General features: G+C 44.9%; 1 protein-coding gene across 4 annotated transcripts in view; it reads left to right on the top strand.

Annotated features, from left to right (window-relative positions):
- RUNX1 (RUNX family transcription factor 1) overlaps positions 1-21,545 on the top strand; it is a 265,388-nt gene that overhangs the window by 149,427 nt on the left and 94,416 nt on the right. For 3 of the 4 annotated variants that reach the window (XM_043474678.1, XM_043474679.1, XM_043474675.1), the window contains exons 3-4: positions 13,010-13,048; positions 18,968-19,221. In XM_043474678.1, the coding sequence (XP_043330613.1) occupies positions 13,010-13,048; positions 18,968-19,221 (293 nt within the window). The remainder of the gene's footprint in view (positions 1-13,009; positions 13,049-18,967; positions 19,222-21,545) is intronic. The other variant, XM_043474676.1, reaches the window with a different exon arrangement.

Below are 21,545 nucleotides of genomic sequence, written 5' to 3'. Positions count from 1 at the left end.
ACTTAAAGGGATAAGAGTTCCAGACTTAATAAGATCATGGAGAGAATTAAATGAGATAACACATCACCAACTCAATGGACACGCATGTGTGCTAAGTCACTTCAGTCATATCCAGCTCTTTACGACCCTATGAACTGTAGACCACCAGACTCCTCTGTCCATGGGGATTCTCCAGGCAAGAATACTGGAGTGGGTTGCCATGTCCTCCTCCAGGGGATCTTCCTGACCCAGGGATTGAACCTGCGTCTCTTATGTCTCCTGCAATGGCAGGCGGGTTCTTTACCACTATCACCACCAGGGAAGCCCCAAAGGATATGAGTTTGAGCAAACTCTAGGAGAAAGTGAGGGACAGGGAAGCCTGGTGTCCTGCATTAGTCCACGGGTCGCAAAGAGTCAGATATAACTTAGCAATGAACAACAGCAACAAAGCCTGTGTAGCCCTTGTCCCAGTGCCTGGGCCTCAGAGCAGCTCCAGCTCTGAATGAGTGTTACCGATCATTCTTATTTGTCCACTAGCGTAAAGAAAGCTTTCAGATTTGGTGAATCAATTCTATAGCTTTCTCTCTTCTCAGAGACAAGTAACACTTGAGGGATCCCCAGAGGTCAAGTGACCTAGTCTCTTGTCTTCAGGCAAATGAATCCCCCAAACCTGTTAAAACCTAGCATAGCCAAAATCCAATTGTGCGTCCTGAGCTACTGCAGGTTGTTCCGGTATGATCAATTATTTATTTGACCTACTAACTCAATATAAGCACTTATATATTAGTTCTCCTTAAAAAAATAAGAAAAAAATTATATTTGCTTTTAAAGATCCAAAAATTTGTCCCATGGGGAGTTTCACTTTTTGAGGGGTTGCTGATTTATAATACACATCAGAAATGCTCCTTTCTCTTCTGTTCAAAGTGAAACAAACAGACCTTCAGCAGAGAAAAGACTTTTGTTTCACAAGTTTCTGCCGAGGAGTTATTTAAGGTCTATGTACTTTGGATTTCAACATGCTAAAATTTTAAAGATCAACAAAGAGAAGACATTTTTCTGTAGAAGTTTTTATTCTTAGATTTGTGGAGGGGAGAGCTTACTTAATAAGTTTCAGGTGTCTCAGATGCTTCTAGATATTTATCCACACTTCTCTTGTTTAGCTCCAGATATTTCAACCTTAGGATAAACAAACAAAAAAATTCCACTTGTACTGTATCTATTCTCTGTAATACAGGGAAGAAGTGTGTATTTATTGCTGTAACTTCTTAGGGTGTATCTGAATTTGTATCTAAGTTTATTCATAAGAATTCTAGAACACATAAAAATGATAAGTAACAATAACATTCTCATAAAAGAAGTTTGGGTTTTGTTTTGGGATCTTTTGTTTTGTTCGGGTTTTTTTTCCTGCTTTACCTTAAGGCATTATCACATTTTTGCTAAAGGAGTGTCTTTGGGAGAGAGTATGATTAATTGAACCATCATTTACCATAATTAGAAAAATAAACCATATACAAAAGTGAAAAGAAAGCTTCCATGTGAGTTCCCATCTCATTCCTGGTAAGCAAGGGGTTAACCGGATGTCTTCATCCATTTCCACTCTAATTGGGAAGGATGGGGGAAAATCATTTCAGTAACAGAATAAAAATTGCTAGCCTATAGATGCCTGAGGCAAAAAGAAAAGAAATGAATTCTCTTGTGAGCTTGGTTAGTGAGGGGGAAAACCTGACTTCGTGTCATTGTTTAATGTGCCAGTATTGAATAGTGATCTCTAGAATGGTGTGTGGATCCAGACAAGGGGTCTGTCTGCCCAGGTCTCCTGCGCTGAGGTCACTAGGCAGTTTCTGGACACTCTTCTTCCCTGTTGTGCTAAACCTGGAGTCAGCTCAGGTTGACAACTCATTGTGGTGTTTATAGGCACAAAGGAGAGCTCTCACTGGCACACTGGGTTAAGTTTTCTTCTTTTCCTCCTTAGAAGTCCATGTCATTATCTCACGTCTTCAGCAAAAGAGAGTTCTTAGCTAAATAAATATTTCCTATTTCATAACTGGTAAGGAAATAGACTTGTTTCTCAAAAAAAAAAAAAAAGGTGAGATGCTTCCTAAATGGAGAACTTGACAATTAAAGAACTTCTTGTAAATGAATGCTTTTTAAAAATTATTGAAATCTACTTTTATATAAATACTTCCTACATGCCCGTTTTCAAAACTTACCCTGGAGTACTTTATTTCCCAATACTTGCGAAAAGGTGACAAGAGAAATAAGAATTAGTCGTTTTGTAGTTGTGAAACATTAGTGAACTTCCAAATCAGTAGTTCAACTAGAAAAGAACCTGAGTTCATTCAGAGGTTTACTTGTCATCATATTTGGACTCTCATCTGTTCTTTTGTTCTTGCTATTAAAAAAAAAAAAAAAAAAAAAAACTACTACCAATTCTGCAAAAATATATGACAAAAAGTCTTGGAGTTTATGTATTTAATCATTTCTAATAAGTTTTGGATGATCTCCGTAGATTGCTTTCATTGAACATAGTAGTAGAAATTGGCAATTCGCTAACAGATAATAGATATTTTTCAGCTGTAATTTCATTAAAGATTATTTCACTCTTCCACTCTACCTTTTAAGAAGAGGTGAACTCTCTGAATTAGCACCATTCTTCTTTCAAGAATGATAGAAAAATTTGTTTCATTTTTTTGAGTAGGTTTAAATTATAGCATTTTTCAGGCTTCCCAGGTAGCTCAGTGGTAAAGAATCTGCCTGTCAATGCAGGGAACCCAGGGGACCCAAAAAACTTGGGTTCAATCCCTGGTTGAGACGGTCCCCTGGAATAGGAGATGGCAACCCACTCCAGGAATCTTCCTGGGAAATCCCACGGACAGAGGAGCCTGGCGGGCTACAGTCCGTGGAGTCACAAAGAGTTGGACATGACTGAGCACGCACACATAGCATTTTTCTAAGGAAGTCCAAGACAATCCTTAAGTTTAAATCTGACTTGACCGTTGTTTGATTGAGAAATAGGCAATATGTTTCCTAAGAAATCTTCCCCAAAATTGTTTTCTTTAATTAAAACAGATATTTCATTGACATACAGTTGCTGTACAATATATATGTTACAGGTGTACAATCCAGTTACTTACAATTTTTAAAAGGTTATATTCCATTTATAGTTATTATAAAATATTGACTGTTCTGTGTGTCATACAATATGTCCCTATTAGTTGTTAACAGAATTGTTATTATCTTACTTCAATGACTGGAGCATTATCCATAGAAATGTGATTATTACTGGAATATTGATTATATAATATTATTTAATAGTATTACCTTAATATAAAAATATGTAAACATTACAACGCAGATCTTAAGATTTTTATGAAACTTAGAAAATGTAATTTCATAGAATGATTGCTTCCATTGTTGCTTATTCTTATAGGTCTTTTTTATTGCATACTACAACATGAAATTTTCAAGTTTTTGTGGCGTATAATTCCATGACCTCACAGCAAGTAGGATAATGATAGTTTTTTAATCCATTACTCCATTCAAAATTCTGTTTTTCAAATCTGAAGGCAGAAGGATTCATTTTGAGTGCCTGGAAAAATACTCTAAGATCAACATTTGGCAATTTATAATTTAATTGATCAATAAAATGGATATATCTCAGCTATCTCAGCAATTCCTTCACTCTTTTTATAAATAATATTATTTATTTTTAATTGTAAAATGATATTTCATTGGGAAAACATAATTAAAAACAACTTTATACACCTGGAATTAATATAATAAATCAACTATGAAGTGAAAGTGACATGAAAGTCGCTCACTCGTGTCCAACTCTTTGTGACCCCAAATTCTTCAGAATACTGGAGTGGGCAGCCGTTCTCTTCTCCAAGGGATCTTCCCAACCCAGGGATCAACCCGGGGTCTGCTGCATCACAGGTAGATTCTTTACTAACTGAGCTATCAGGGAAGCCTCAAAAATCAACTATACTTCAATTTAAAACAAAACTTTATAAAGAAGGAAAAAAATTCTTAAACTTAAAAAAAAAACTTTTATATTGGGGTATAGTTGATTAACAAACAATGTTGTGATAGTTTCAGGTGAACAATGAAGGGACTCAGCCATCCATATACATGTATCCTTTCCCCCGCAAACTCCCCTCCAATCCAGACTGGCACGCAGCATTAGGCAAATTTTCCCATGCTATACAGTAGGTCCTTGTTGGTTATCCATTTTAAATATCACTGCTTACTCTTGATTCTTAAGTAGATTTCTGTGTTCAGGACAGACTGGGGAGTCAGAACCCAAGGTTTATCTCAGGCCTTTACATTCTCTTTCTAAAAAGTTCTGTTGTATTTGGAGAAATTTCTCTACAATCTATATGGGATCATAAATAGAAATTTTTTATTTCAATTGGAAAAAAAGCTCCAATTTTATGCACAGTTGTAATAATCACAATGAGGAACCTTGTAGCTATTTATTCTACAAGAATTAAAGTATGTTATATATGCATATTATTTTTTAGTCATTATTTCATAATACAGTATAGAGTGAAACCTCACTAATTGGGTTGACATAGAGAAAACAGAATTAGTAAAAAGGGTGAATTTTAATATTTTTAAATAATTGTGGTAATAAATTATAGGTACTATTTATGAGTAAATATCTATTTCTCTCTAATCTCATGCTGCATTATTTTAGTTGTATCCAATTCTTTGCAACCCCATGGACTGTAGCCCGCCAGGCTCCTTTTTCCATGGGGTTCTCCAGGCAAGAATCCTGGAGTGGGTTGCTGTGCCCTCTTCCAGGGGATCTTCCCAACCCAGGGATCGAATCCTTGTGGGATCGAATCCTTGCCTCTTATGCCTCCTGCGTTGGCAGGAGGGTTCTTTACTGCTAGCGCCTCTCTGATCTCAGCCCTATGTAAAATATAGTACAGAACAGCAATGTATTTTGTTTTTTTCTAGAAGGTGCAGAATCTCAAAGTTATTTGTGTGTGTATTTAAATCGCAGCTTCTCAGGCCTGCTTGCAGGACTAGAAATGACATATGTGCAGTTGGAGGAACCCTGTGTAAACTGGTAACATTCTTAAAATGTGTTGTCTTGAGTTGATCCTATGTTTTCCTTTTTCTTTTCTTTCCCCTTCCCACTCAAAATCCAAGTTCACTCCGGCCATATGCTGACCTCATTCAGTATCAGACCAGGTCAATTTCTCACAGTTCCAAGCGGCACTTAAATACAAAACTGGAAAAGCTTGTCCATGGCTCTCATTTTTCAGAGGAGGAAACTGAGACCAGCACAAAGTGACTAATCAAACAGACCTACAGTTAACCTCCAACCCTCCTCCCTGTGTCTAGCAGTTCAAGAACCAGTTAAACTGACTCACCTAGCTATTTTTAAACAGAAGTGATGCAGAAGGAAAAGAGTCAGACCTTCCCTTGTCATAAGTGAGAGAGTAAAGATAAATTATATGCACAAAGAATAAAATAAAGTGTTTGCTGTGGGGAGGAGAGTTCCCTGTTGAAGGAACCCTGGGAAAGGACAACTGAAATTCCTAAATATTCATTCAGACATTCTCATTTATTGTTCTTTCCTCAACTTAGAAAACTTGTGTTTTGTTTCTTTTTAGTTTGTTTGGGGGTTCTTTTGTTTGTGTTTATGTTACTTTTATTGGAGTGTAGCTGATTTATAACATGTTAGTTTCAGGTATACTGCAAATTGAATCAGGTATAAACTCCACTTTTTTTTTTCTTTTTAAATTCTTTTCCAGTGTAGGTCATTACAGAGTATTGAGTAGAGTTCCCTGTGCTATACAGCGGGTTATTTAATCTTTAGTAGTGCATATATGTCAATCCCAATCTCCAGTTTATTCCTCCTCCTACCCCATCCCCTGGTAACCATAAATTTGTAGAAAATCTGTGTTTTGTTTCTAATTCATAGTGGCAGAAATGCTTTTAAATATACTAATTAAAATGTCTAAACTAAAGCAGACTCTAGACGTAATGTTTTTTAAATAGAAGCTACTTCTGTGATCTGCTAGAAAACTTGACTGCTGTCACATTCCCCAGTTAGGGGACTCAAAGCCACAGAAAAGTGTATACACTCAAGTGTGTTTCTCAAGAGTAGTGGACTTTAAGAAGCTCCTAGACACTTGGGTACTTTCCATAGAGCTTGGATGGGGGAAATCACTCCGAGAACTAATTTTATGTGTCATAAGTGGTTTCTCAGCCTTCCATTTAAAGAGCAGAAAATGACAGTGAAGGACAGGGAAGCCTGGCGTGCTGCAGTCTACAGGGTCAACAAAGAGTGGAACACAACTGAGCAACTAAACAACAACAATAAAAAAGAGAATGTGGGGGAGGTTTAGGTCCCATCCAACCCACAACACCAAGGGGTGGAAACCAGGGGTGCTGGTTCTTAAGAGATGCTTAGACCTTCAAAGATTCCAATAGCCCCCAAGGAACCAAAGCAATGAGGCAGGGCCTGTAGTTTCTGTTAACAAACCTGGCTTCATATTTCTTCATTGTTGTTGCTTCTGAGAACTAGAAGAAAAACAGGTGGACCCACTCCATAACTGAGGCCAGAAGCTGACTCACCACTGATGTGAACTCATTATTTCAACTGGAAAATGGCTAGCAAATTTGATATCTTGAGTGGTTTTGTTTTGTTTTAAAACCTATATGCAGTATTTCAAAATAAACCTGTTCATTTGCTGTTGTTCAGTCACTAAGTGGTGTCTGACTCTTTGCAACCCCATGGACTATAGTACGCCAGGCTTCCCTGTCCTCCACTATCTCCCAGAGTTTGCTCAAACTAATGTTCATTGAGTTGGTGATGCCATCCAACCATCTCATCCTCTGCTGCCCCCTTCTTCTTTTGCCTTCAATCTTTCCCAGCATCAGGGTCTTTTCCAATGAGTCAGCTCTTCACATCAGGTGGCCAAAGCATTAGAGCTTCAGCTTCAGTGTCAGTCCTTCCAATGAATATTCAGGGTTGATTTCCTCTAGGATGGACTGGTTGGATCTTCTTGCAGTCCAAGGGACTCTCAAGAGTCTTCTCCAGCACTACAATTTGAAAGCATCGATTTTTCAGCAGTCAGCCACTATTTGAGAATATCCCTCAATCACTTTGCAATTCTGTTTCGAAGTCATGAGCTGGTAAACATAAAACCTTTTGTTCTAATACATGTTGCCTGTATGAATTTCATAGAACACAAGCATGTTGGAAAAGAAAGGGTCAAGAGATTCCTTAGTAGTATTCTTTCAGAGTCGAAGAAACCAAAGCACATTGTATAGGCTGTGCCATCAGCAGCTGGTAAACTTTAAGTGGAAACGAGCAATGCATGAGGCAGACCTGTAGCTCATCCATGGCTGTGAAAATGCATTAGTGGCAACGACAGTGGTCCCTAACCTTTGCAGCTTAGTTGTTTTCACCGTGTATGTGTGTGTCCTTACGACACAGCCAATCAAGTGATGCTGTAATAAAATTCTGAACTTTGCTTCAGGACAGCTCGGAGAGAAAATATGAGTCAAGAAAGATGCATTACTTAATGGCCTTTGCTAATAGCAGGTTATAAACAGGGCTCGTTTGAACACAAGCTGAATAGCAGCAAAACTGCTCTTCAGAGGGAATTGTGTTTTGAGTGGTCGCCCTTGAACTGCCCAGTCTAGTACAGTAGCCACTAGCCTTGTGACATTTGAGGGCTTGAAACACAGCTAGACTGAAATGAGATACACTGTGAATACAAAATACATATAGGAATTTGAAAACTTACTAAAAGAAAAATAATGTAAGATACCTTATGAACGATGTTAATATTGATTACATGTTGAAATCGTTTGGGCTGTACTAAGTTAAATTTATTATTAAAATTAATTTCACCCATTTCTCTTTACTTTCTCCATGTGGTTATTAGAAAATTTTACATTACATATATGGCTCATATTACATTTCTAGTGGACAGTGCTGCTCTAGAATAAGAGAGATGCCCACAGGGTTTAAAGGCAAATGGTCAAGAACTAGTAAAGAAGTTTGAGTGACAATGACGTAATGATGTGAATCTTGCAAGGTGGTTGAGTTGGCTGGCTATGACTGGCAATCTAGAGGCAAACTGGCCAATAACTGCATCTCAGTTTCTTCATCTGTAAAATGAAGGGAATAATGGTGGGCTGTTTACTGCTAGAAGGCTAAATGGAATAATGCATGTAAAGACTTCAGTGTGAGGTTTGATGCACTCATCAAAGGGAGCTTCAGTAATCATGATTGCCTTGGGCAACTCCAGCTGCTGTAACAAAATACTATAGACTGGGTGGCTTACACAACAGAAAATTATTTCTTACAGTTCTGGCAGCTGCAAGTCCGTGATCAGAATGCCAGCATGGTTGTGTTTTGGTGAGAACCTTCTTCCTGGCTTGTATTAATACTTGGCTGCCTTCTTGCTGTGTGCTTGCATGACAGGGAGAGGGAGAGGGAAAGGCTCCAGTCTCTTCCTACAAGGGCACTAAGTCTGTCGTGAGCACCCCACCCACATGACCTCATTTAAACCCGATGACCTCCTAAAGGCCTCACCTGTTAAGATCATCACATTAGGGTTTAGGGCTTCAACATATGAGTTTGAGGGGGGGCAGACACAGACATTCAGTCCATCACATTCATTTCAAAAATCCAATGGGAGAGATATTTCATGTTGATTTGCACTTTGTTTACAAACACCTTTTCAATACTACAGTCTACTGGGTGCTGGGCACCATTTTTGCGGATACCAAGCAGCTGGCCTTGCCAACTCTGAGTAGGGCCCTTGAACCAGGAGCAGTGGTATCACAGGGAGCTTGCTGGGAATGCAGGACCTCAGTCCCCACCCCACCCCCAAACCTATTGAATCAGAGTCTGCCCTTGACCTGGTTCCCAGGGGCTTGGGGTACACATTGCTTACATGGGCTGTCTAGGACTTGAAGAGGAGGGAACCTCCCTGGCAAAGTGTTCAGACCCTAGTGGTTATGCGTTTGTGTGGGGCTGAGGGTGAAATCAGAAGAGAAGGGGACAGTTACAGGGGTGGCTTGACAGAGGCCAATACAAGACACCCTTGTCCTCCCGTGATCCAGAACCAACTGTGAGACCGGCAAACAAGCGGAGCAGACAGACGTCAAACTATCAGCCTTATCACAGATAGGACTCTTGGAGGACAGGGACTTAGGGGTGTGGCTTCCTGCTCCTGAATCCCAGAAACAGAGACTCATAAGGACGCAGGCGGTGTCTCCCCAAAACAATAAGAGGAGGGGAAGGCGTCTTTGGTGTGCTACTTTGCTATTGCGGCCAAGCTAGCAAATGATCACCAACTTCACAGCTTACACAACACTGGTTCCTCTTGTTTATTCTACCAGCATCTTGTCCCGTCCATTCCAAGCTGATTGCTGGTGTCCACCTCCACCCCATCCTCACTGGTCTTGACTGCTCCTAATGGCACGTGGGCAGGAAATGGGGGAAGATCCCTCCCTCTCCTTCACTTCCCTCCCCCCTTTTCTGTCCCCATTTTTTTCACCTAAATGCTCACGAGTCTTGCTTGGCAAGGTTGTAGCTCATTTGCTCCTTCTCTACTCCGTCTAATTCACCTATCCACCTCTGATAGATTTATTTTCCTAAAATATGTGTCCATCATGTTATTTCCCAGATTTCCGGGCTCTGAGAGAACCCACTGCCCTCACACTGAAGTTCAGGTTGCTTTAGATTGTGTAAGCTGCCTCTGACCTGTCTGTGTTTGTGTCTGCCAGCGCTGTCACCTACAAACTGCCACACCCCAACCTGATCCCCAACTTACACCCCAACTATGCTGTGGGCCTGTGTCATAATGTCATCTCTGCCTCTCTCATGCTCATCCTTCTGCTTGGAAAGCCTTCTCTCCCAACTCCCCAGGCCCCCCCAAGCCTTACTGACCACCTGGTAAAAATCTACATGGCCTCCAAGAGTCAAATCAATATCACTTCTAACCAAGAATCAGGTCTTTCCAAAGTCCACCAGATGGTGTCAACCCCTGTGTGTCCTTCCTCCAGCTTCCTGGACTCTACACACGCGTCCATCAGCAGCTTGATACTCCACGGCTCTCACTTATTGGCCCAAAGGGACCTTGACCTGCTCTCAGACTTTGTAGATGGCCGGAAATAACCTCAGGATATGAATCCTAAATACTTGGCGATTCTGCTCAGTAAAGAATTTCAGGGCTATTTTCTGATAGAGACCTTGAGACAAGGGAGGATAAAAGTCAAAGATGAGATCAGAGTTGAATCATTCAGAAGGCTAAAAAGGCACTGATAAAAATACACAGTTGTGGTCAAAAAGAAACATAGCTCATCACATGTGTAGACCCAGATGCAGGGATGAGAATGTGTGCGTGTCCAGAAATCAAGAGTGAAGTAAGTTTGGGCAGATTTCCTAAACTCTCCAAGTGTAAGGTTTCTGGTCTGTAAAATGGGAATGAGAATAGTGTTGTTGCCAGGAATAAATCAGGCAAGGTAGCCTTTTTGGCCACGGCCTGGCACACAGCAGCCGTGGAGAGACTGGAAGGGAGCGCTGGCCAAAGTCATCTCTCACTGTTGTGATACCCAAGACCTGTCTTCTCTTACAGTTCAGGTTCTAGCATCATTAACAACTCCTTGGGCAAATCATTTCAAATTCCTACAGGTGTGACTTCAGGTACAGACACCCACCTCCTCTCTCTCCCTCTTACCCCCCAACTTAATGATGCATGCTGTCTCCTTGAAGCTACTGGCACAGGACAAACGAAAAAAGCTCTCAACAGACCGCTGCACACCTTTCAAAATCCTCTCACTTCTGCCTTTGTTTTTAGGTTAAAAAAAAAAAAAATCTTGGCTCTTCTCTCAGAATTACTGAAATATTAGGTGTGTAGACAAAACACTTGCCTTTCCACTCTGCTTCTCCTATTTCTCAATCTCAGACATGGAAAGGCTTCTCAGGGTCTCAGGAGAGAATTTCCAGGGTGGTTAATTCTGTTAGGTCTCTTTAGCATAAACTCAGCTGTCTGGTCAATCTTACCGCTGTGAATTTCCCCCAGCCCCCACACCTATTAAAACTAAACTTATTAACTTCAGGGTGTATTTGTTATTTTCTGCCTTATCATTCACAATTAGTGCAAATAACTCTTTCTCTGCTCTGTTTTTAAAAAACTTTTATGGAGTCACTTTATGTACTTGTAAACGACAATCTTGTGTGTATGTGTCTTTAAGAAGGCTCTTTTGAGAATTTTGTTGTTTAGTTGCTAAGTCGTGTCCAGCTCTTTGCAACTCTAAGGACTCTGGCTGTCAGGCTCTTCTGTCCCTGGGATTTCCCAGGCAAGAATACTTCAGTGGATTACAATTTCCTTCTCCAGGGTATCTTCCCAACTCAGGGATCGAACCCACGACTCCTGCATTGGCAGGCGGATTCTTTAACGCTGAGCCACCAGGGAAGCCTCCTTTGAGACTATACATACTTAATTCTTTTCATTTTTCATCACAGGCAGTCCTTCAGAACCCCTTATTATTTCAGTTGCCCTTTTTGCTTAGCAAAAACATAAAACTAAGGAGCTGAAAATCTTGTTCTCCTGCCTATTTAAACAGCATCTGGAAATCTGAAATAATTACCTCCTTTCTTAAAGGTTTTATTTAAGCAATATTATACTAATATTGTGCAGTGGAGTTGAAAGCTCTAGGTCTGCAGTATTTGAAATGTTGAAATCTTAAGGCTTTGAAAAATGCTATTTCCTCCATGTTAATCATTCAGTTCTGACCATTATCCATAACAAGGCTGATGAAATCATTTCAAATTCAGAACATTATACATAGATATACAAGGGAAAGAGAAATAGCTTCATATGGCTTTGCTTAGTGGATTTACCTGTGACTTTACCTGTAATTGTACATGCAGGAGTATATAGTAAGTGATCCATATGTGGAAATTATCATGACAATTATTTTCAGTAACAATTGATATCGCTGTCACTTTAAGAATACAAGCTTTCAGTATAAGCAATCCGCCCTCCTAGCAAAGAGAAGGAAAGGAAATCAAGTGGGAAGAAAATATTTCTAAAATATTTTATTATTGGAAGTAAATGGTTATAATGTTTGTCTACTAGTTTCTTTTAGAAGATATATTCCAAATTGTTATTTTTATCACTTTGAAAACTATTCATATTTTTACTTTTTTGCATTTAGCTTCTAGTATGGCACAGATTTTTTTTTTTTTTTTGGCACAGATTTTTTAATGTTTTTGTATTAAGTTAGGGTTTGAGAGCTTTTGATGTTGTTTTTCCTTACCTATAAACAATAATTTTTTTAAATTTAATTTTTATTCTACATTGGTGTATGGTTGATTTACAATGTTGTATTAATTTCAGGTGGACAGCAAAGTGATTCAGTTACACATTTGCATATATCCATTCTTTTTCAGGTTCTTTTCCCATATAGGTTATTACAGAATGTTGACTAGAGTTCCATATGCTATACAGTAGGTCCCTATTGATTATCTATTTTGTATTTTATAGAGTGTATATGTTAATCCCAAACTCCTAATTTATACCCCCCCCCCACCTTTCCCCTTTGGGTTTGGTTTTCACTTTGAATTGTGATCCACCCCTACATTATCCAAATGTGTTTTTAAGGTTCATGAAATAAATCACATTTGCATCCCATATAGAGCTTAAAAGAGGTGATTCTATGAATGATAAAGACTTCAGTATTAACTAGCAAGGGGAGACATTGGTAGAAGGTACATAAAAACCATATGCATATGTAACAGTTCATTTTTTATATGATGATTTACTGTTTTAAGTTATTTTTGACACAAAGCTGGACAATATGCTATAAAAATCTCCAGTGCTAAAAAGTGTGAGAGGCAACAAGCTCCCAAAAAAAATGAGAGAGGGGATTTAGTTTTCACACTGGCATTGGTTCCAATTACAATTAATCAACTTCAGTAAATTTGGTGTTTGCTGTCAATGTATTCACACAATTATTTTTATTTTCCTATTTTCTACTCTTTCAGAATGTGTACATGGAATGAATCCATCTAGAGACGTTCACGGTATGTTAGATTCTAAATTATATTCTTTACATGCATATTCATATATGCATATATATTACATTTATCCATGTATCTCTATTAACCCCAATAATCAAGACATTTATTTTTGCTGATTCAGAAATATTTAAAAGCTGTTTTCCATACTATAACTGTCAAACATATAAAACATTCCAATGAAACCTTAAATGATACCCTTGGTTCTACAGCGTTTACCACAGGTGCATTGTGCTGTTATTAAATGACTATATATATGACTCTCTCTAAAAAAAAAAAAAAAGCTTGGCTTCTATGTGTTATAACCTTGTTTATTACTTTTGCTATAGCAGTGCTAATGCAAAATTTTTAAGAGCAAAATGCTTATTAAGCATCCCTAATTTTTAAAAAGATTAATTTAAATTCTTCCTCAGTTTGTTACTTGTGACTTGTAAATTGATTTATAAAGTTTGTGAAATAGTCATCTTATCAACCACAGGATCCCATGGAAACGTTCACACAGAGGAAGGATGTAGCAAAAACGAAGGAATCTGGTCCCCCAAAGTAATTATATTTCAAAAGTGAAATCATCTCAAATCCACTGGGAGAAAGGGATGTTTAATTATTTAAATTCCAATGTTGAAAACCGGACAATGTATATTATACATACATTTACATGTATGTCAGTCTCCATCAAAATTGTTCTCATTCCCTGTGCTATTAGAACCAACTAATGTGGTCCACCTCTAGCAAAATACATTCTCTGATTTTTATTTTCATTAAAATGGTCACTGAAAACAGAAATAATTCTTTTAGAAATGTTACATTTTTAGGAATGTAATTTTAGAAATATATTACAGAGGGGATTTTAAGAGAATGGTTGAGATTCTTATTTTTGCGAGCGTTTTGAAAGAGTAAAAAATGTGTAATATTTAAATGTTTTCTGAGACCCCCCCATCATTATATATTTACCTAAAGTTGTAGGGGAAAAAAAGTCAATAAGCTGTTTTCAGTGAAATTGTTTTATTTTCCCCTTCCAGCTAAGCAAATACTGATTTTTCAATTCACTGTGAAAACTCACATTTCATTCAATCAACTAGGAGCCTTTTGGAAATTTCCCCCATGCAGCAAATTTGGAAGAATCTGTCACACAGCATCCATCCGCCCAACATATTGCTTCGTTGTAAATTTTGTATTGTATTATGACAAAAGCAAATATTAGTATTATTCCAGGGGAACACTACACGAGTGTATACAGAAATGTTTCCTTTCCTTTTCTCTTAGAAAAGCAAGGGGAAGGGAGATTCTACATCGCCGCTTAAATGAGCGCTCCTGGTGGAAAATGAGTACATGGTGTTAGTCAACTCCATACGCTCTAGGTACAAAGCCCTTTAGATTAAGGGGTTCACGATACCCACTTAGTTGGGTCCCAGGCTGCCAGCTTTCCATTTATTTTAGTTCCTCGATAAGGAGGGGCGGTGTGTTTTGTTGCTGATTTTCAAAGCGTGCACCCCGTTAGCGCAGTTACAGCCTGTGCACGGTGCTGAGAACCCCCAATGCCCGGCGGCCCCACTCAAATAAAATCAGCAGCAGCTTTCCTTGCTGCCACCGTCGTTGTCGGAGTTCGAACTTGGGATTTGCTGGTTGAGATTCTGAGCTGAGCAGCGTCTGAACCGGGTGCATCTATCGCTAAGCCTCTTCTCTTACTAAGGAAACCTGATCCCCACTGGAAGACCGCGTTGCGTGGGGCGCCCGCGGCCCCTCGCAGGGTTGAGGGTTTCAGGCAAACGGTCGCAGCCCCAGAGGAGCTTTCTCTGAGCTTTCCGAGCAGGCGGCTTACCCCCCACCCCCCGACCGCTACATCCTGCGAGGCAGAGCCCATTTTTGCCTCCACCACACTCTTTGAGTCCCCCCAGCCCCGGTCCTCGGGGGTCTATGGGGATGCACTTGATCGGCTCCTGAGGAAATACACTCGAGCCCAAGCAGAAAGATTTCACTCGGCCCGAACTCGTCTCTAGAGCGGGCAGCGTCGAGCCCGGGCGCAGAAGAGAGACTGTGTGGCCCCGGAACTCCGGCGCAGACGGTGGAGGGGCTCTGGGGACTGCTCGGTATTTGGGATCGCTCGGCCCGGGTGGAGAGAATAGTGTGGGGTGGGGGTGGGGGTCTTCACACTTGCAATGTCTGAAATTAGGCTTCTTCAAAAATTACTTTTAAAGAAAGTACAAAGGCGTTTTGAGACACCCCGCAACCCCCAGACCCATTAAACAAAATACAGCTGAGTGCTGGAAGTTCCGGAATGTCCCAGGTTTTCCCGAGCGAGAGGAGCGAGGGGACGGGCGCACCAGGCGAGATTCGGGGCCTGAAGGAGGGGGCCAGGCCATAGGGCGCCCGGGACGCCCGCAGCCCCTACGGCTGGGACCAGCTGACGGAGGGGACGGCCAAGGGATTTCGGGAGAAAAAGACCCCGATGCGCGCGAGTCGGGACAGTTGGGACCCCTGCCCGAAGGTTCCCCTGCTGCCCTCCGGGACGCTGGGATACGGGGTCGGGAGACGGAATGGGGCCGTGCAGGCAGGACCCGGCCGCCGTTTCTCCTTTCGTTTCTTCCCCAGCTGAAGTTCCTACCGGAGACCCAAAGGCCGCCAGAAGGACGGCGCGACAGCCGCGCCGTCGAGGGCGTTCCCCGGCGCGCAGGCCGGCCGCCGGGCGCCTACTGCCCCCTGGCGCCCGCGCCGAGCCGCCCGGCCTCTCCCGGCCTGGGGCGAGGGAAGCGGCCGCGGCGCCCGGAAAGGCCTCCGCGGGCTGGCCCGTCACGGCCCCCGCCTCTGGCAGGCCCCTTGGCGCTGGAACCCTGGGGAGGCCGGAGCGGCAGCGGCAGCGCTCCGGCACCCCCAAATCGCGCGTCGGCAGGGGGAACCAAGGCGGGGGGTAGGAAGGGAGGGTCCCTCACCCCCCCGGGGGGGGGGGGGGAAGGACCCCCGCCCAGGGCGGAGTCGACGTGGAGGGCTCCGTGCCAGGAGATGGGGGAGAGTGGATGAGCGCCCTCCCCCCTAGGGAGGGACCCGGTGGGCTCCGCGAGGTTGGGGGAGCAGCCCCGCGGCCGGGTGGTTGGGGGGGGGGGGCGGGGCCCCTCTAAGCTCCGCGAAAATGCCCGCGGCGCCGCGGGGACGGGAGCGGGGGGAATGTTCCCGCCCGCGCGCAGAGCCGGGGTGGCTTCAGCTCCCGGGGCGGCTGGCGCGCGCCCGCGCGGGGGCGGGGAGCGGAGCCGGGGGGCCGTTTCCGGGGAGCCGGAGGTGGGTGCGGGGCGCGAACGACCTGGGCCCTGCGGCGGAACTCCGCCCGGAGGCTTTCCACTTTCCTTCCAGTCGCTTGTTCTTTGGGGGTCTTTTCTGAACTACCGAACTCCTTCGCTGGCCGCTAAGTTCAACCCCACCTGAGCGAGGCGCGCCGCGTCAAGACGCACCAAAAAACACCAAGAAAACAAACCCAGAGAGAAAACACACAAAAAGCAGGTCGTGGAGACCGACCACCGTCTGGCCTCAGTAAATGAATCAGCGTCACTTTGCCGCGGCTGCCAACCGGCGCCGAGCGGCTCCCCGGGCTGGGCCCTCGGCCCTTCCCGGCCCCCTCGCGGCCGAATCCCATCCACGCCGGGAAAGCGGAGGCCTTGGGGCCGCCAGGGCCGTCCGGCCCCCGGGTCTCGGGAGCCTAGCGGCGGCCGCTTCATCTATCTCCATGACTCGCGGGACGCTTCCCTCCGGCAGATCTCTGAACCCGGACCATTCGGGGCTCAGCGCGCGGCCCGACCTCCGGCAGATCTCTGAGCCCAGACCATTCGGGGCTCAGCGCGCGGCCCCAGTCCTCCCCAGGCCGACCGGCCTTCTGCTCCACCTCCTGGGTCTCCGAACCACGGCCGCCCCTGGCGCGGCCGCTCACGGCAGACCCCCGGGGCGGTCGGACTGCCGGCCGCGCAAGCCCGCGGGTGTGCAAAGCCGTAGAGCCGCCGTCCGCACCGGGATGGGGGTCTCGAGCGAGCGTGCGTGCGGGGATGTGGATGCGGGGAGCGCGGCGTGGCCACCGCAGCAGCGGTGGACTCTCCACCCCGGCCGCGTACAGTAGCGCGCGGCTGCGGCGGGGGCGCGCGGGCCAATTCCAGGAGCCCGCGGCACCGAGCCGCGCCCTGCCTGATACCGGAAAGGCCTGTGATTGGCCGGCGGCCGCCCCTATGCAAACGAGCTGAGGGAATGGAATTCCTCGGGCCGGGCTTACAGTAAAAGCACGTTCATTTCCAGGCACTCTCATTCATAGAGCCAGCGGGCGCAGGCGGGACGAGCGCCCCGCGGCCGGACCCAGCCAGGGCACCACGCTGCCCGGCCCTGCGCCGGCAGGCACCTCTTGCTGGGGATACTGGGGACGCCAGAAGAAAAGTCAATCTTTGCCGTTTTTCCTAGAACCGCGTTGGAACTTCAATTTTGATTTTTGTGTGGGGGGCTTTTTTGTTGTTGTTGTTGTTGTTTGCCTTTTCCTACTTTTGAATGAACTGGTTTCTTGGCTGGATGGTTCCATTTCTTTCCTGGGTGTGAACTTTTCTCCGGTTGTGTCTTTTGACAACAGCGGGAGAGAGTGCGCCGGGCTTCGTGGCGAGTGGTGAAGTGGCGCGTGTGCGTGGCAGGGTGTGCGTGCTTGTGTAACTCGAGCCGCCCCGTCTGTTGCGATCTGCGCTGCGGAGCCTTTCTCGCCAGGGCTCGCTCCACCTGCTGCGGTTCCGCGGTGAGTGTGGGTAAATTGGCGCGTCCGGGCAGTTCACCCGGCCGGCGCTGGGGCGACGTTGGAGGAAGCTCGTCTCGCTACTGCCCGAGTCGGGGCTGACTCACCGCAGTCGATGTAGACGGCGGCTGGCTTCCGAAGAGTGCGTGCCTGCGTGCGTCTGACTCCGCTGCAGCTCACCTCCCACCAAACCACAGGATCAGCCACAAACTTAACCAACATCCCCAAACCCGAGTTCTCAGATGTGGAGAGCTGAACCCTGAGTGTCATCGACTTGGACTTTTTTTTTTTTAATTAGCTTTTTCTTTGATAAAGCTTGAATTTTCTGAACTGAGCATTTTGCCAGAATTTATTGAAAACATGACAAGTCCTTCTCGCCCAGCCCTTCAACTACTGAAGCTGATTCTCAAGGCTACTTAGAGAAGAAAAAAAAAAAAAACAAAACAAAACCCTGCAGCGAACATTAATGGGTTTCTGTTGTGTTTAAATTCTCTACAGATTGTATTGTAAATATTTTATGAAGTAGAGCATATGTATATGTTTATATATATGTGCACATACATTAGAAGCAGGACCTTTTGGAAGTCTCAGCTCTCGCTTTTGAGGACCGAAGCCAGTTTTGCATGAATAAAAAGTGGCGCCGTATTTGAAGACACTCGTGTATTTTCTCTTGTGTTTGGACTTTAGACAAAACTCACCTGGGGGAAAAAAAAGAACTGACAGGCAATTAACTACTGGAACTTCCAAATCCCGTATTTGCTGGTCCTTCTGCTCTCCGCATAAATAGTTTAGGAAGTGTATGGGAAATTTTGCCTCCGGGAACTTCTGTAACAGCCAAAGACTGAAACTTCAAACTCTCAAAGCAAGACTCGGAAGAAGATAGGGTCCCTTGGCACTTGACTTTGGATTCTGGTCGCCCACTTTTTAAAGCACTAAGCGGTCGGTGCCCGGGTCTGAGCTGAGGCCGATCGTCAGAACTAGAACTTTTTCCGCCTTCCTGGACTGTTCGTAACTTAGTCTCCCCCTCTCCCCCAGCCACCTTGCATCAATAAAGGCCCCTGATCTTGTATGTTGGTCTCCCGGGAGCTGCTTGCTGAAGATCCGCGCTCCTGTCGCCGTCTGGTAGGAGCTGTTTGCAGGGTCCTAACTCAATCGGCTTGTTGTGATGCGTATCCCCGTAGATGCCAGCACGAGCCGCCGCTTCACGCCGCCTTCCACCGCGCTGAGCCCGGGCAAGATGAGCGAGGCGCTGCCGCTGGGCGCCCCGGACGCCGGCGCCGCCCTGGCCGGCAAGCTGAGGAGCGGCGACCGCAGCATGGTGGAGGTGCTGGCCGACCACCCGGGCGAGCTGGTTCGCACCGACAGCCCCAACTTCCTCTGCTCCGTGCTGCCCACGCACTGGCGCTGCAACAAGACCCTGCCCATCGCTTTCAAGGTAACTCGGGCCGGAGCGGGTGGCGGGAGGACACGCAGAGGCCGGTCGATCGCCGGGGCGGTCGGGGAGGGCCGCGGCCAGGCAGGCGGGGCCGGCTTCTAGAAAGGGGCCGGCGCGGAGGCCCGTGGTCCATCCCTCTGCGCTCCGCACAAGGGGGATGCTGTGTTGCCGTGGCGACCCTTGGTGGGTCCGGGCCGGGGTGGGGGGGGCGGAGGTGGAGGGGCCCTCCTCAGTCGGCCGCCGCGGCCTCCGGGGGATGGTTGAAAAAAATCAGGGTGCCCCCCACCCCAAAGAAGTCCACGGAGCCGGCGGGACCTCCTCCCCGGGCAGCGGTCCTTCGCTTTGATCCAAAGTAGGAAAAGTTATAACCCGGCCGGAACCCAGTCTGTCTGCTCCGTACTTGACAACCAAGCCCTTCTGAAGAAGGCTTCAGGAAATAAAATCGAGATACTCTGATATACCTTTGGGTCCAGGAGAAGAAACTAGACCAGGAAAACTCTCTGGGCTTTTCCCCACATCCACCCCCTCTTTAACAGCACTGTAGGAATTAGCAAGTTCAAAGTCCACGGCAGACTCTGTTAAGCTTGCAAAAGTTTTCGGAGGAGTGTTTTTTTTGTTTGTTTGTTTTGTTTTGAGCTTCTAGCCTATTCCTGCCAGAAGCCGCAAGTAGCGAATCCTGTTTCTTTTCCGGGAACCCTCCTGAACGTTATCGCCGGCTCTCCTAGCTTGAAGCCCCGGGTCAGCGAAAGGAGGCAAGGCGGGCTGCCGTGAGCCTGGGGGTCTCATCCGCCTGCTTTGCTGTTTGAGGGGAGGGGGGCGGCGACGTGGACCGGGAAACTTCAGCCTTTTAACTTCAGAGGTCCGCGTTCACTTTTCACCCCTCATCTTGCGCTAGCTTTCAGCTGTTTTGAAAAACCTTGGCCTTCAAAGGGGCTATATAAACAACCCCGGGCGTTTTTAAACAACCGTCCCACCACCCCTGGCAGCAAACAGAAGACGTTTCATTTCGGCGGTAGGGATTCAGTTCTTCTGTCTTGGGTGGGTTGAAGAAGGGGCAGCTTTTTTAATACAATCAGTGCTGTCATTTCCTGTTCTTTTAAAGGGGCTAAGGCAGGCAAGGGGTGGGGGGTGGAAGCTATAAAGATCAGCTACTCTTTTTTTTGTTATTTTTTTAATCTGGCTACATAATTGTCCTCTTTAAGGGGAGATTAAAGTTTTTTATGGTTCCAAGCCTGGGATGGATTTTTAACTAGTTACAATGAATAAATGTTCACTTTTTAAAATACAAGTTAACTATCGGAGTTCTTTTTTTTTAAGCTTTAGACACCTTCCAAACTTAGATTATAGTTTTTAAAACAAACAAAAAGTGCAGTTGGCTGCCTGTATAGAATTGCTTCAATTATCTGAAAGAAGAGTTTTTGAGGAGGATAGAAAGGAGGATGAGTCTGAGCAGCTGCTGGACTCTTTCCTGTCTCTTCCTCCACCTCTGTAGATTTGGGTTTGGAGCCCATTTCAATTTTAAATCACTCTAATCCCTGTATATAAACAGACTCAGCAGGCAGACCTCCTCGGCTCTGACAGGGATGGGCCCTGGGTCACTTGCAGATAAGTGCAGAGGGGAGGAGACAGGCTGATAATCAACCCGAGGGTCCTTTAAACCAGGTGCCCTGGACACACCAAGGGAGTGTGGGTTCTCAGAGATCTGTGGCTTCCTTTGGGCTAACTCATAGTCTCCTCTGCCTCTCTCCTCCTCGGCTAGGGAACCCACACCCCAAATACTAACTGATTAAGAAAGAATCTGAAGGAGTTAGAGCCAGGTCATTTCTCAAGCCACCCAATGAAAGTATTTCCTTCTAAAAGAATGGAAAAAAAGAAAAAAAAATCACATAAGTTGCTTTCCTGAGCCATCAGGGAATTCCCTTTAGCAGAAATCTTAAAAACCCTAGGGGTTTCCTTTTTAAAATGACTTTTGACAATTCACTGTTTTAAAAAGATCTGTTTTACTGAGTGATAGTTTCTAGGTTCAAGATCAAGGTACAAACCTCTTGAAAAAAGTTCAAGTGGGTCTTGAGAACTTTGGAAAGGACGGTAGAGGAATCAGACCGCTTGGTGAACAATCTGTCGCCATTCCAGTCCCCAGGAAGAGGGACCTCTTTCTAAAGGAGACCTGCTCACCGCCTAACGGAAGGAGCAGGCAAAACTACCAGTGAGGGAACAAGCACAAAGATTAGGAATAAAGCAAGCTAAACTTTTGTGCCCCTGACTCCACTCTGTATTCATCTTGCACTACCTGCCTCCCAAGCACTTTCTATAGAAATTACTAC

The sequence above is a fragment of the Cervus canadensis genome, chromosome 7 (assembly GCF_019320065.1).
Source record: "Cervus canadensis isolate Bull #8, Minnesota chromosome 7, ASM1932006v1, whole genome shotgun sequence".
NCBI lineage: Eukaryota > Metazoa > Chordata > Mammalia > Artiodactyla > Cervidae > Cervus > Cervus canadensis.
This window is presented reverse-complemented; position numbering and strand designations above follow the sequence as displayed.